The 14,308-nt window shown below is 34.3% G+C and overlaps 2 protein-coding genes across 2 annotated transcripts; both read left to right on the top strand.

Annotated features, from left to right (window-relative positions):
• Positions 1–293: 293 nt before the first annotated feature.
• LOC128215077 (uncharacterized PPE family protein PPE16-like) lies at positions 294–2,335 on the top strand. Its single transcript, XM_052921802.1, has 4 exons — positions 294–332; positions 612–842; positions 1,156–1,433; positions 1,991–2,335. Exons 2-4 carry the CDS (start codon positions 644–646, stop codon positions 2,333–2,335), a joined length of 822 nt encoding a protein of 273 aa, XP_052777762.1. The 5' UTR covers positions 294–332; positions 612–643.
• Positions 2,336–8,198: 5,863 nt separating this feature from the next.
• LOC128215076 (N66 matrix protein-like) lies at positions 8,199–9,936 on the top strand. The gene is made up of 3 exons (XM_052921801.1): positions 8,199–8,352; positions 8,626–9,008; positions 9,586–9,936. The coding sequence occupies exons 1-3, from the start codon at positions 8,199–8,201 to the stop codon at positions 9,934–9,936; spliced, it is 888 nt and encodes a 295-aa protein (XP_052777761.1).
• The last annotated feature ends 4,372 nt before the right edge of the window (positions 9,937–14,308 follow it).

Below are 14,308 nucleotides of genomic sequence, written 5' to 3'. Positions count from 1 at the left end.
ATTTACAACTTGTTTAACATGAAGAAAATTGCCGAAAACCTTAAAATGTACGAATGACGTATAGGAAGTCCTCAATATAACATTTCGGGTGGTGATTAGTAATTTGTTTACATTTTTTTCGACTGTTGGTTGGTTGTTTATTTAATTCATTCGTCATGAATGGGCCCGAAACTTCCGTTGCGTCATTACCAATGGAGATGACCAGATTAAGTTGGTTTGGGCTATATAAACAAGCATCTCCGTTTGGCCATCATCATAAGTTTGCTAATATCACAACAGGAATAACATAACAACAGGAATAACCTAACAACAGGAATAACCTAAAAAAGGAGGTAAGTAAATCTGAAAAAAATAATTTAATTTTACGTTACAGAGGTTTTTGGTCGAAATTCATAAAAGAAATCATAGTAAAACCACTTGATCAATTTTGGTCCGTGTTTTAACATTAAATGAACTATATTTTTAAAAAAAATGACAATATTTCGAACATTACATAACGGTGTTTTAAAACGTGTTTTAAATTATTTGTGCTTCATAAAACCGGTTAGTATGTAAAGATTTATGTATGTTTCGATGACATAAAATTGCATAAATATTATTTTCTTCTTCAGAAACAGAACTAAAACCTTACCAAAGGAAACCAATGCAAATGTGCAAAACAATGTCCATCGTTTGCCTATTCCTGGCAATGATAGCCTGCGCCTTTGCCCATCCAATGTGGCCCAGACATGGGGCACGCCAAATGCCTATTAACATTCTGCCGTTCGCGCCATCTCCATTTATACCCATGATTCCATTACCTAGAAACCAAGATGGCGCATGGACAGGAAACACTGGTTTTGGTAGGTTTGAGCATTACTTTAGGTTTGTCATATATTGTGTAACTGTAGAGAAACGTAAAATCTCAACATACTTGTAAACTATAAAAGTATTTGATATAGAACAACAATAGACAAAGTCGAATTTTTAAGCTTAATTTTTAAGTTTTCAAGTTTAATATTAAACAAGAACTGAGTATAGAGAAATATATTTATTTAACGCTATTTAAGGGTGACTCAACCTATATTCGGATGATAATAAGTCTTTTCGCTCAACGTCTGCTTTTCCATCTAAGTGGTCCACTATTTCCTGTTAATACACTGTCTTTGATTGCAGGAACTCAGTGGTCAGACCAGTGGACAACAGGTCAGAATGGTCAGCTTGGACTCAACGGCCAGAATGGTCAGTTTGGATTTAATAGTCAGAATGGTCAGTTTGGACTAAACGGTCAGAATGGTCTGTTTGGACTAAACGGTCTGAACGGTCAGTTTGGACTAAACGCTCAGAATGACCAGTTTGGACAAAACGCTCAGAATGGACAGTGGATTGATGGCTCATCCAGCGGTCTAAATTCATGGGCCCTTGATTCACAGGGAAATGGCTTCACCAATGATGTAAGTATAACTCAGTGATGCAAGCAGTGAAAGCAAATTTTACCATACTTCATGTTGTTTTCGATTCTGTATCAACTCTGTAACGGTAACTAGTAAGCAGAGCTTACAGAGCGTGCATAATGTAAACTGCGAGGTACGACGTTATTAATTGCCATATTGGAGAGTATGTTGATGTCAGAAAGGTTACCAGAAGTAGCGTGCAATAAACAGCGTGAAGATAATACCAGCGATAGTTCAATAAACGCACGCTTCTTATTGCACGAAACAGTGACTACACACAACCGTCATGATATTACTGATATCATATTTTACTATCGCGTCACGCTGATTGTGTCTGGTTTCATTACATAAGGTAATGTGTGCAATAATTAGAACTTATATCACAAGTTCAACCCTAGTATTTAACCCTTACTTTAGCCTCATTTCTATTAAAAATGATGATATATTAGCTACCAAATTGAAAGAGAAAAGTGCTTCTATACAGACATATGTTTTAAGTGTATTCATTTATAAAGTTTAGTGCTTAATTTTAATATAATTTGTTATAATCTCTTCAGCTTAACACGGGTACTAGCGGTGATCCATGGGTAACATACAAGCAACTTAACGCTGGAATCGGCGGCAATACCCAATCTGGAGCTGGGCTTTCTCAGCAGGTGCTCGGAGGTCAGGGATTCAACAACCAGCTCGGCACTGAGCAGTGGCCTGGCTTTCAGCAGAGTGGAGTGAGCAATAATGGTTTTGGAAATGGTGTACGACAGAACTCGTGGACTGGTTCTCAAGATATGAACTTCCCCGCTGTACCTAACCGTCAGCAGACGGGTTCCTTGAATCAGAGGTTTGGGACCGGCCTTGTTAACAATGGAATTCCAAACAATCAGGCTACTTGGTGGAAAAAGTAGTTGTTACAAACATATTGCAACAGACTTACACTTTAGTTTTGTATATTTATTGATGTATTATTTATAAAGATGTGCAATAATGTAATTTATATACGATGTGAATGCAGCCTAAGAATAAATATTTTTGTATGAAATTGTATTTATGTGATTTACATTTAACGTGAGTGACTTTCTGAATAGGCTACACGCATGATTCAAGCAAAATAATTAGGGGGAAATCGAGGAACACAAACACTTCTCAGATCTAGCAAACAAATCTATATATGAATACAGACACCAGCAATACTCGTTGAAGAATACTAGATGCAAATTTAACATCAATATACTATATTATCTATACACGGCAGCACTAAAACGTTAAACATACATGAAATATTTTTCAATGAGAGTAAGCATTTGATCAGTCAGTTAAAATCATTATTTTCTAGAAAACAAAACATCAAAGGGATAAACTAATTGCATATACCTAACGGTATGTAGATGATTTATTCAACAGTGCAATGCTGAGATGGAGCACATGGTGTAAAATGGTAAAGCATGCTAACGATTTGGAATTTAAACATAACCAAACCTATAATACTACAGGCCCATGTTAGACTTATCCAGAGTTACACGTTAAAATGTCGAGATTTGTTCACATATTTCGTATTGGAAAAACTTATTCAAAGTATGTTAAATTTGATTGATCTAATCTGCTTCTTCACCTTCACCAAACAGCAACTGACAGAGATTTATTGAAGAATAAGAATTTTGCAATGTTAAGAAATAATATTTCAATGTTAAATAGCGTGAATATCTCTTTTCGGCAGAACAGAGCACCTTAATTCACATGTTTTATTATCGGTTAAACATAGAACTCTAATTTTAGCTTGCTATCATGTTGTATAATTGTTTAAGTATTTGTTCACATATCACGAGAAAACCTTATGTCGATATCCGACCCTGAAAACGTGAACGCTCGAGTCCCTTGAAATATCTTTCTGACATTCGCTTAGTAATCAAATGAAATTTATGATCTTAAGATATCTTGAACCCCACTCGTCCATATGAAGAGCCGCTTATGTGTTGTACCTTGTCGTTGAAGATATATAGCTCTTACTTGATGTTCTTGGCTACCGCTCGGCTCTGAAGATCCCTTGTAGTATAGCTCCAAATATTTGGCAAAGCTAAATCTTCTAATCATGCCCATGGGCAAGCATGAAAAAGTGCCCGTATGTAAAACAAATAAATTACATGTTCACATTTTGTTTAAAAGAGGTGGGGGCTTCTTAGATAGGTTCATCGATCCATTGCACTGGCTGAACTGTGAAAACTCGGTAAATCAGTTTTCCACAAGACTCTCTACGCTCGGGTTGGGATATCACATTCTCGACCATGTAATATATTCATAGTCTATTCTTAAAAAAGCTATACTGAACATTAAGATATAAACATAAACCCGGTTTAATGACACTGGGTAAACGCCAAAGACAAAGAACACAAAATCACAATGAAGAAACATGGAAGAACAGCACAAAACTCCACAAGCAGCACATTGCATATATACTATATATAAAAAACTAGGTATGTTTATCAAGGTACCGCCTTGGAACGGTCAGTAAAATGTAAATTTACCGGGGATTTAAACCAGTTTGCGTGCACAACCTCACTCGTATCCCAACAATCCTAAATAAAGTAATAACGTAAATGGTTGAACGTCAAATTTCTAGGTGTTTTTTTCACATTTGATTTCCTAGTTTTTGCCATGATCTCGTTTAAAATAGGACCTCTATAAATTTCTATTCATATATGAAACAACCAGGTGAAACCACATTTAAACTAAGACAGACGCCTGCCCTCATCATGGCATACCCGAAATTCGCTTAACAGTGGCAACATTTTATACTATCCCTGCTCACATTCATTTTCGAAAGTAACGAAATCAGTGTATCCGTTCGTCATGTGAGTATAAAGTAAATATCACGAGCGTCATTTTGTTACCATTAACGATTTATTTCTCGGTGCTTTCAAAAATCATACGAAAAGCTACTATGATTTTCTTTTCATTTATAGACTGTAAAACAGATTTAAACATGGCAGAATTTATGTTATACACAAGAATAATTATTCACTTAGTACAGCATCACTTTTCACTTCAATACAATCTTCATTTAAAATTCTAACACTGTCTCCACAATATATAACGTGAAAAAAGAATATCCTTCAATCATCGAAAGTTGAAAATCTTAGATAAATAACAATAAACTGTATAATGATTTTATTAGAGTTTTAACAAATACATACGTATTTGCTTGTATTTTCGATATTTAAGCGTGAACGAATTTGTATACGAAACGATAATACAATGTTAAAATCTCATTATAAGTGTTGTTTTTTGCCATTAATACGCATGTATTTTTTATATAATTCATATTGATACAAACCCGTAAATAGAATTGATGAAATATAATAATGAATCATAGTCAGTCAGGTGCCTGGCAATGTTTGCCAGGAGAGTTCACAGAGTCAAGATTAATATAATTTGTTGATTTAGTTAGTTTCCCAAATTGCCCTTTACTTTTGCATACTAAAATTCACTCGTTATCACTTTTAAAATAAGTACCCATTTTATATAAAATTAATGTAGCGCGTACTTACTAAAATACTTAAATTATGATATGGCCAAGAACCACAATTTTTTTTGCAATCTTGGTTTAAACATTTCTGATTTAAATTTATGATACCAAAAGGCATATACACATACAACATAAGAACGTCTGTTTATCTGAAATATGTTGAATGATTAAAATTGGATTGAATCGATTAGTTTCTCTTCTGTCGCTCATTCGAGTTGATTATGAAAGTTTGTATAAACGAGGGCTTGAAAGTTAAGTAAAAAAACACCAACAGAATGTGTTGCGAAAAAAGGGGGACGACTCATTGGTCTGTTTATACAATGTACACAGAATCATGGTATGTTGGCTAGCCGAATTTTATTTTAATATGGTATATCTATACTGGTTCGTGGCGTCCTGCGATCTAAAAAGACGTAGATAAAAAGTATGAACCTGAAGACAGGTAAATAAGTAGTCAAACAAGCTGAGGCGTATATTGTGTGAGAACGAACAGGAAAAACAGGAAGTGACGAGCATCTTTTATTTCACCACTGACAATATGGGCTGTTTACTATGTTTTGAGAAAGAACAAAACAATGTTTATGACTGCTACAGTGAATATGCCGCATTGCATGAGTAGCACTCGACGTCCGCTCGCCTTCATAGGAGAATAATGGGACGATTGTCTTTTTCTTGCTTGGAGTATGTTTTTAAAAATGACAGAGATGGGGAAGATCCAGTATCGTCATGGAGGGCATTCTAGATAAATTCATTTCCACAATGACTTGGACTGAGCCTCCGCAAATATGCAATTGCAGTTTGATACGATCGAAAATACCTTTAAAATATTTATACGAAATACAACAGAAACAAGTCCAGTAGTCGAAATTTTAAACATATAAACCCCGTTCTGCAGTCTAAACGGGATCAACACGACAAACAAGAAGTAACATAGTCGTTACAGGTTTCATTCTGGGCTTTTTAAAAGTGAATACATATTTTAAATGAGATCAGATATGTTTATTCTTTCAATTACACATTTATTTACACATAGTGCCTTAATAAGTTACATCAAGCATTCAACATCGTCTGCAAATGCAACAATAGTTACGTATACTCTACCATGCAATTATGCAACCATGCATTCTCAATTGGTGAAATTGTTGCCTCGTAGGGGGTCATGGATAGAAGGGAAATCGAAATCTTGAATGTTGTCACATATATCAATATAACGACCGTTTTGTTTTGAAAACCTTGAGCTTTCATTCAGCATCGAATCGTTGATGTGTTAAGCCTTCAGCCCGACATAGCGCTAACACAATGCAATTATGTTTAAACAATGGACGCTAATGCCTCACAAAGTAACATTGAACAACCACGAGCTTTAACAATTTTTGTTCGTTGTTTACAAACAAGATGCTGGTTGCCACTCAAACATTTAACTGAACAATACATTGATTATATTAATGCATTAGTACAAAGTTAAAGCCCGGGCACGATCTCCTGTACAGTATGTCCATATCTGCAGCATTCTGTAATTATCAAACTTTAAGTATGACGTTGACCATTAAAGTAGGGACGTAGGTGTTCCTCAAAACTCATTTTCCTTATATTCCAAACACATTTGCAAAGTATTTTAAAATCCCTCTGTACATGCTTAAGTTAAAGACGTGTACGATCACCTGAATTTGTCTAAAGACAGACAGACGGTGTCAGGACCTTTAAGACAGATGGCAAACAAGCTGAATACCGTTTAATTCCGGAACATTGTTGCTGGTGATATGTTAATAAATGACATCACAATTGCATTGAAATACAGTGCTATAGAAGTGGGAAAGGCTGAAACTATCTAAAATGGAATACCATCGCTGGCGACATTAATATTATCAACCAATCTTATGTTTACTTGAAAAACAAGCCTATGTGTGAGTCCAATACCTCCGGAATAAAGCAATTCTGCATGCAGCAATACACCTGTTCTTGAATACCAATCAACTATTGTATAGGAATATTAAAAGATAATCACATGATGAAAAGGGTGTCATCTAATTAGAAAGTATCGCTTTATATCGGAGTCGCTTTGCTTTGTGAACAACGTGTAAAAATGTTAGAACCACTCGGTTTGAGATAAATTTTATGCACAGTTACTTTATTCCGTAAATATATCACAAATTTATATATGATTATAAAGCTATGATCATTTACCGAAAACAATATTCTGACATAAAACTTTTGAATATGAATATTTTATTTGAATATACATATATATTAGAACTACAAATAATATTAAAACTATTTTTTTTAAAAGAAAACATTATATATGATTATAAAGCTATGATCATTTACCGAAAACAATATTCTGACATAAAACTTTTGAATATGAATATTTTATTTAAATATACATACATATTAGAACTACAAATAATATTAAAACTATTTTATTGTTAAAAGAAAACATATTGGTTTACTGAACTGTAAGACAAACGTTTTCTCCATTTAATTCTAAACTGTAAACATTCAATAGTTTTACATTTGTCATAAAGTAATCTTTTTAATTTGAATAGTTTAAATATGCGAGAATTTGATATTTCATCAATAATGACAGTTGAACATCCTAAAATTTGACATTAACAACTACTTTACAACCTTAAATGTTCGAACGACGTATAGGAAGTCATTAATATAATATTTCATTTGGTTATTAGAAATTCATTTACATTATTTTCGATTGTTGTTGGAAGCAAGCTTAATTAATTCGTCATGGATGGGCCTGGAACTTCCGTTGCGTCATTACCCATGGAGATGACCAGATTAAGTTGGTTTGGGCTATATAAACAAGCTTCTCTGCTTGACCATCATCATAAGTTTGTTGATATCACAACAGGAATAACCTAACAACAGGAATATCCCAACAAAGGAGGTTAGTAAATCTGAAAATTCAATTTAAATTTACGACACAGAGTGTTTTAGTCGAAAGTCATAAGAAAAATACATAGTAAAACCACTTGACCTTTTTTGGTTTTAACATTAAATGTACTATATTTAAAAATAATATGATGATATTTCGAACATTTCACAATGGTATTTGTAAACTGTTTTAAATTATTTGTGCTTCATAAAACCGGTTTAGTATGTAAAGATTTATGTATGTTTCAATGACATAAAAATCATAAGTATGATTTTCTTCTTCAGAAATAGAACGAAAACCTTACCAAAGGAAACCAATGCAAATGTGCAAAACAATGTCCATCGTTTGTCTAATCCTGGCAATGATAGCCTGCGCCTTTGCCCAGCCAATGTGGCCCAGACATGGGGCACGCCAAATGCCTGTTAACATTCTTCCGTACGCGCCATCCCCATTTATACCCATGATTCCTCTACCTAGAAACCAATATGGCGCATGGACAGGAAACACTGGTTTTGGTAAGTTTAAGCATTACTTTAGGTTTGTCATATTTTGATTAACTGTAGAGAAACGTAAAATTTCAACATACTTGTAAACTATAAACGTATTTGATATAGAACAACAATAGACAAAGTCGCATTCCTGAGCTTAATTTTTCATTTTTCAATTTTAATATTAAACAAGAACTGAGTATAGAGAAATACATTTATTTAACGCTATTTAAGGGTGACTCAACCTATATTTGGATGTTATAAAGTCTTTTTACTCAACTTCTACTTTCTTCCATCAAGGTGGTCGATTATTTCCTAATACACCGTCTTTGAGTGCAGGAACTCAGTGGTCAGGCCAGTGGACAACAGGTCAGAATGGTCAGTTTGGACTCAACGGTCAGAATGGTCAGTTTGGATTAAATGGTCAGAATGGTCAATTTGGAATAAATGGCCAAAATGGTCTGTTTGGACTAAACGGTCTAAACGGTCAGTTTGGACAAAACGCTCAGAATGACCAGTTTGGACAAAACGCTCAGAATGACCAGTTTGGACAAAACGCTCAGAATGACCCGTTTGGACAAAACGCTCAGAATGACCAGTTTGGACAAAACACTCAGAATGGACAGTGGATTGATGGCTCAACCAGCGGTCAAAATTCACAGGGAAATGTCATCAACAATGATGTAAGTATAACTAAGTGATGAATGCTATGCAAGCGAGTTTGACCATACTTCATGGTGTTTTCGTTTCTGTATCAATTCTGTAACGGTAACCAGTAAGCAGAGCTTTTTCGTGCATTAGGTAAACTGCGAGGTACGACGTAAATATTAATCGTGCCATATTGGAGAGTATGTTAATACCAGAAAGGTTATCAGAAGTAGCGTGCAATAAATAGCATGAAGATAAATACCAACGATAGTTCAATATACGCACGCTACTTATAGCATGATATGCTTAGAAATTATGGCACAAAACAGTGACGACACCCAACCGTCATGATTATATTATATTTTACTAGCGCTTAACGCTAGTTGTGTCTGGTTTCATTACATAAGGTAATGTGTGCAATAACTATAACTCATATCACAATTACAAGCCTATTATTCAACGCTTGTTTTAGCACCATTACTATTGAAAATGATGATATAATAGCTACTAAATTTCAAGAGAAACATGCTTCTATACAAACATATGTTTTGAGATTATTTATTTATGAAGTTTAATGTACAATACTAATTTAATTTGTAATAATCTCTTCAGCTTAACACGGGTACTAGCGGTGATCCATGGGCAACATACAAGCAACTTAACGCTGGAATCGACAGCAATACTTTGGCCCAATCAGGAGCTAGGCTTTCTCAGCAAGTGCTCGGAGGTCAGCGGTTAAACAACCAACTCAGCACTGAGCAGTGGCCTGGATTTCAGCAGATAGGGGTGAACAATAATGGTTTTGGAAACACTGTTCGACAGAACTCGTGGACTGGTTCCCAAAATATGAACTTTCCCGTTATACCTAACGGTCAGCAGACAGGATCTTTAAATCAAAGGTTTGGGACCGGCCTTGTTAACAATGGAATTCCAAACAATCAGGCTACTTGGTGGAAAAAGTAGTTGTTACAAACAGTATTGCAACAAACTTAAACTTTGATTTTGTATTGTTATTAATGTATTATTTATAAAAAAGGTGTAATAATTTAATATATTACATACGATGTGAATGCAACCTCAGAATAAAGATTTTTGTATGAAATAGTGTTTATGTGTTTTACATTTAACGTGAGTGACCATTCTGAATAAGCTACACACATGATTCAAGCATATTATTCAGGAACACCAACACTTCTCAGATCTACCAGACCAATAAATATATGAATATTGAAAAGGTAAAACGAGCAATACCCGTTGAAGGACTTTAGACGCACACTAAACATATGACACTATATTATATGTACAGGGCAGCACTGTATTTTCTAGAAAAACAACAACAGCAAACGGATATTTAATACTTCTTAAATCAGCAAATATGATCATAAGCTTAACACAACGAAAACCTTTCAGTCAAACCCAATCAAGTATTAAACGAGAGTTATCCAAACAAAGCGGTGACTTTCTTATTAACTTCATAAAAAGGATGATGTTTTCTCTAACCTTTCTATTGGGATTTAAATTAAAGTATTCATTTTAATTAAAGTCAAAAGCAATAAACTGAATGCATAGACTTAACGGTATGTCGATGATTTATTAAACAGTGCAATGCTGAGACGAAGCACATGGTGTAAAATGGTAATGCATGCTAACGATTTCGAATTTAAACATAACCAAGCCTATAATACTACATATCATTGATAGGCTTATTTAAAGTCACAAGTAAAAATGTTGAGATGTGATCACATATTTCGTATTGGAAATACTTATACAAAGTATGTTAAATTTGATTTATCTTATCTGCTTCTCTACCTTCACCAAACAGCAACTGACAGAGACTAATTTAAGAATTTTGCAATGTAAAGACTTAAATCTTTCAATGTTTAAAAACGTGAATAACGCTTTCGGCAAATAAAACACTTTATTTTGCATCTTTCATTATCGGTTCAACATGAAACTCTTTTATGAACTTGCTATCATGTTTTTTCATGGGTTAAGTATTTGTCCACATTTCACAAGAAAACATTTTTGTCGATGTCCGACCGTAAAAACGTGAATGATCGAGTCCCTTGAAATATCTTTCTGGCATTCACTTAGTATTCAAATGAAATTCATGATCTTGAAACACACTCATTCATAAGAAGAGCCACCACTGCACTGTACCTTGTCGGTGTAGATTTGTTTGGACAATATACATAAAACGTACATTTCTGAAATATGACAAATCTATTATGATCGTTTAACTTGACCTAACCGAAGCATTTATTGATAACGATATTTCACTACCCATGTTCTCTGTGTCTGTTGTCTTGTTTCATTGTGTGTCTCGTTGAGTGTCTGTTATTTATTTCGTTGTGTGTCTCGTTGAGTGTCTGTTGTCTTGTTATTTGAGTGTCTCGTTGAGTGTCTGTTGTTTAAACAAGCTCTTAGTTAATGTTGTTGGCTACTATTCTCTGCCCCGTAGATCCCCTGTGGTATTGTTTGGAAAATCTTTCCTCCCAGCCAAGATAACTAGTTCCAAATATTTGGCAAAGCTAAAAAAATCTGTTCTTGCCCATGGGCAATTATAAAAAAGGACCCGTATGTTAGAAAATAAATTACGTTAATACATTTTGTTTAAAAGAGGTGGGAGAAAAGGCATCTAAGATAGGTTCATCCAATCCTTTGTGTACTGGTTGAACTGTGGAAACTCATTTCCACAAGACACCCTACTGTTGGGTTGGGTTCTCACAATTATAGTCTATTCTTAAAAAAGCTATACTGAACATTAAAATATAATTTAGCACAAAATTAAATTCTTATTGGCGGACAACAAGCATATATACAAAACAAAAAAGTGTTTATATGGTTTCCGTTTTGAAAATTTACTGACAATCAATTTGGAGTTTGAAATCACATTTAAACTAAGACAAACACCTCCCTACATCATGGTATACCACAATTTCGCTAAAGTGCGGGAACATTTGATACTATCCCTGCAAACATTCATTTCCAAAAGTAACGAAATCAGTGCATACGTTTATCATGTTAGTAAAAAGCTTATTCCACGAGCGTCATTTTGTAACATTGAAGAATTGATTTCTCGGTGCTTTCAAAAAATCATACGAAAAAGTTACTATGATTATCTTATCATTTATAACAGAAATTGAGGTTGTAAAATATATTTAAATATGACAGTTTTTACTTAACACAGCGTCACTTCTCATTTCAAAACAATATTCACTGGTACAATTTCATTTATTTATTTATGCCGATTTCTTCGATTCTGACGACAGCAATCCAATGGTTGCCGTAGCTGGCGGCGCCAAAAACGCCAAAAACAAGATGTTCTCTGGTATTTGGATTGCAACCTGGAGAAGGCAGACGTGCACTGTTGTCGCGATTGAAGTTCTAACACTGTCTCCACAATATATAACGTGATAAAATGGTTATCAATCAATCATCAAACGTTAAAAATCTGAGAGAAAAACAACAAACTGTATATTGATTTTATTAGAGTTTTAACTAATACATGCGTATTTGCTTGTATATTCGATATTTAAGCTTAAACAAATGTGTTTACGAAACGATGATTCAAATGTTAAAATCTCATTATAAGTGTTGTCTTTTGCCAATAATACGCATGTATTTTTATATATATAATTTATATTTATACAAACATGTAAATATAATTGATGAAATATAATAATGAATCATAGTCAGTCAAGTGCATGGCAATGTTTGTCAGGAGAGTTCACTGAGTCAAGATAAATATAATTTGTTGATTTGGTTCATTTCCCAAATTGCCTTCTACTTTGGCATTCTAAAAATTCACTCGTTATCACTTTAAAAATAAGTGTCGATTTTATATAAAATCAATGTCGCGCGCTTACTAGAATACTAAAATTAAAATATTGCAAAAAAACACAAATAAATTTGCAAACTTGGTTTTAACATTACTGATTTAAAATATATGATATCAAAAGCCATACACACATTAAACATAAACATAACTGTTTATCTGATATATGTTGAATAATTAAAATTGGACTGAATCGAGAAGAAACCAAACGTTTAGTTTCTCTTCTGTCGCTCATTTGGGTTGATTATGAAGACGTGCAAGTTTCTATAAACTAGGGCTTGAAAGTTAAGTACAATTAGCCCCAACATGTAGGCGGGAGAAGAATGTGTTACGAAAAAAGGGGGACGATTCATTGGTCTGTTTATACAATGTAAACAGAATTATGTTTAAATATGATATAACTACAGTGGTTCGTGGTGACCTGCGATTCAAAAAGACGTGGTTGAAATTAATGAACCTGAAGGCAGGTAACTAACTAGTCAAACAAGCTTAGGCGTATATCAAGTGAGAACGTACCGGTAAAACAGGAAGTGATGTGTATCTTCTATTTCACCACACTGACAATATGGGCTGTTTACTATGTTTTGAGAAAGAACAAAACAATGTTTATGCTACAATAAATATACCACATTGAATGAGTAACACTCGACGTCCGCTCGCCTTCATAGGAGGAAAATGGAACGACTGTCTTTTTCTTGCTTGGGTATGTTTAAGAATGACGAGATGGGGAAGATCCAGTATCGTAATGGAGGGCATTCTAGATAAATCATTTCATTTCCACAATGACTTGGACTGAGCCTCCGCAAATTCGATACAATCGAAAATACCTTTACAATATTTATACGAAATACTACAGAAACAAGTCCAGTAGTCGAAGTTTTAAACATAAACCCCGTTCTGCAGTCAAAACGCGATCAAATCACGAGACACACAAGACGTAAAAAAGGATTTTTTTTGGTGTTCTATGTCTTTGGCATTGACCCTATGATATAAAAGGGGGATTATGTTTAATTATTCGACTTATGTTCTTGTTTCTGTAGTTTTTCATATAAATATTGGCAAAACCGAAGCGACAATTATGAAGATCACATTCTTCAGAAACAGCAGAAAGTACTGCTTTACCACAAAAGTCACATTGAACAACACAAGCATTAATGATCATTAATCGTTGTTTACAAACAAGATGCGTGTTTCCAACCCAACATTCTACTGAACAATGCAATTATTATAATAATGCATTAGTAAATGACAAAGTTAAAGCCCGAGCACGACCTCCTGTACACTATTTCCATATCTGCAGCATTCTGTTATGATCAAACTTTATGTATGACCATTAAGGAAGGCAAGTGGGTGATGGCCAAAACACATCTTCCTTACATCTCAAACACATATGCCAAGCATTTCGAATTTAATCTATACATGACAAAGTTTCAACCGAGAAACGACCACCTATATTGTGTCTACAGACCGACAGACGGTTGCAGGACCTTTAAAGAC

This window comes from Mya arenaria, chromosome 13 (genome assembly GCF_026914265.1).
Source record: "Mya arenaria isolate MELC-2E11 chromosome 13, ASM2691426v1".
Taxonomy (NCBI): Eukaryota; Metazoa; Mollusca; class Bivalvia; order Myida; family Myidae; genus Mya; species Mya arenaria.
This window is presented reverse-complemented; position numbering and strand designations above follow the sequence as displayed.

Coding starts and splice junctions, on each gene's coding strand:
- LOC128215077 (XM_052921802.1), top strand. CDS start 644: ATGCAAATGTGCAAAACAATGTCCATCGTTTGCCTATTCCTGGCAATG. Junction 843..1,155: donor GACAGGAAACACTGGTTTTG/GTAGGTTTGAGC, acceptor CTTTGATTGCAG/GAACTCAGTGGTCAGACCAG. Junction 1,434..1,990: donor GAAATGGCTTCACCAATGAT/GTAAGTATAACT, acceptor TAATCTCTTCAG/CTTAACACGGGTACTAGCGG.
- LOC128215076 (XM_052921801.1), top strand. CDS start 8,199: ATGATAGCCTGCGCCTTTGCCCAGCCAATGTGGCCCAGACATGGGGCA. Junction 8,353..8,625: donor GACAGGAAACACTGGTTTTG/GTAAGTTTAAGC, acceptor TCTTCCATCAAG/GTGGTCGATTATTTCCTAAT. Junction 9,009..9,585: donor GAAATGTCATCAACAATGAT/GTAAGTATAACT, acceptor TAATCTCTTCAG/CTTAACACGGGTACTAGCGG.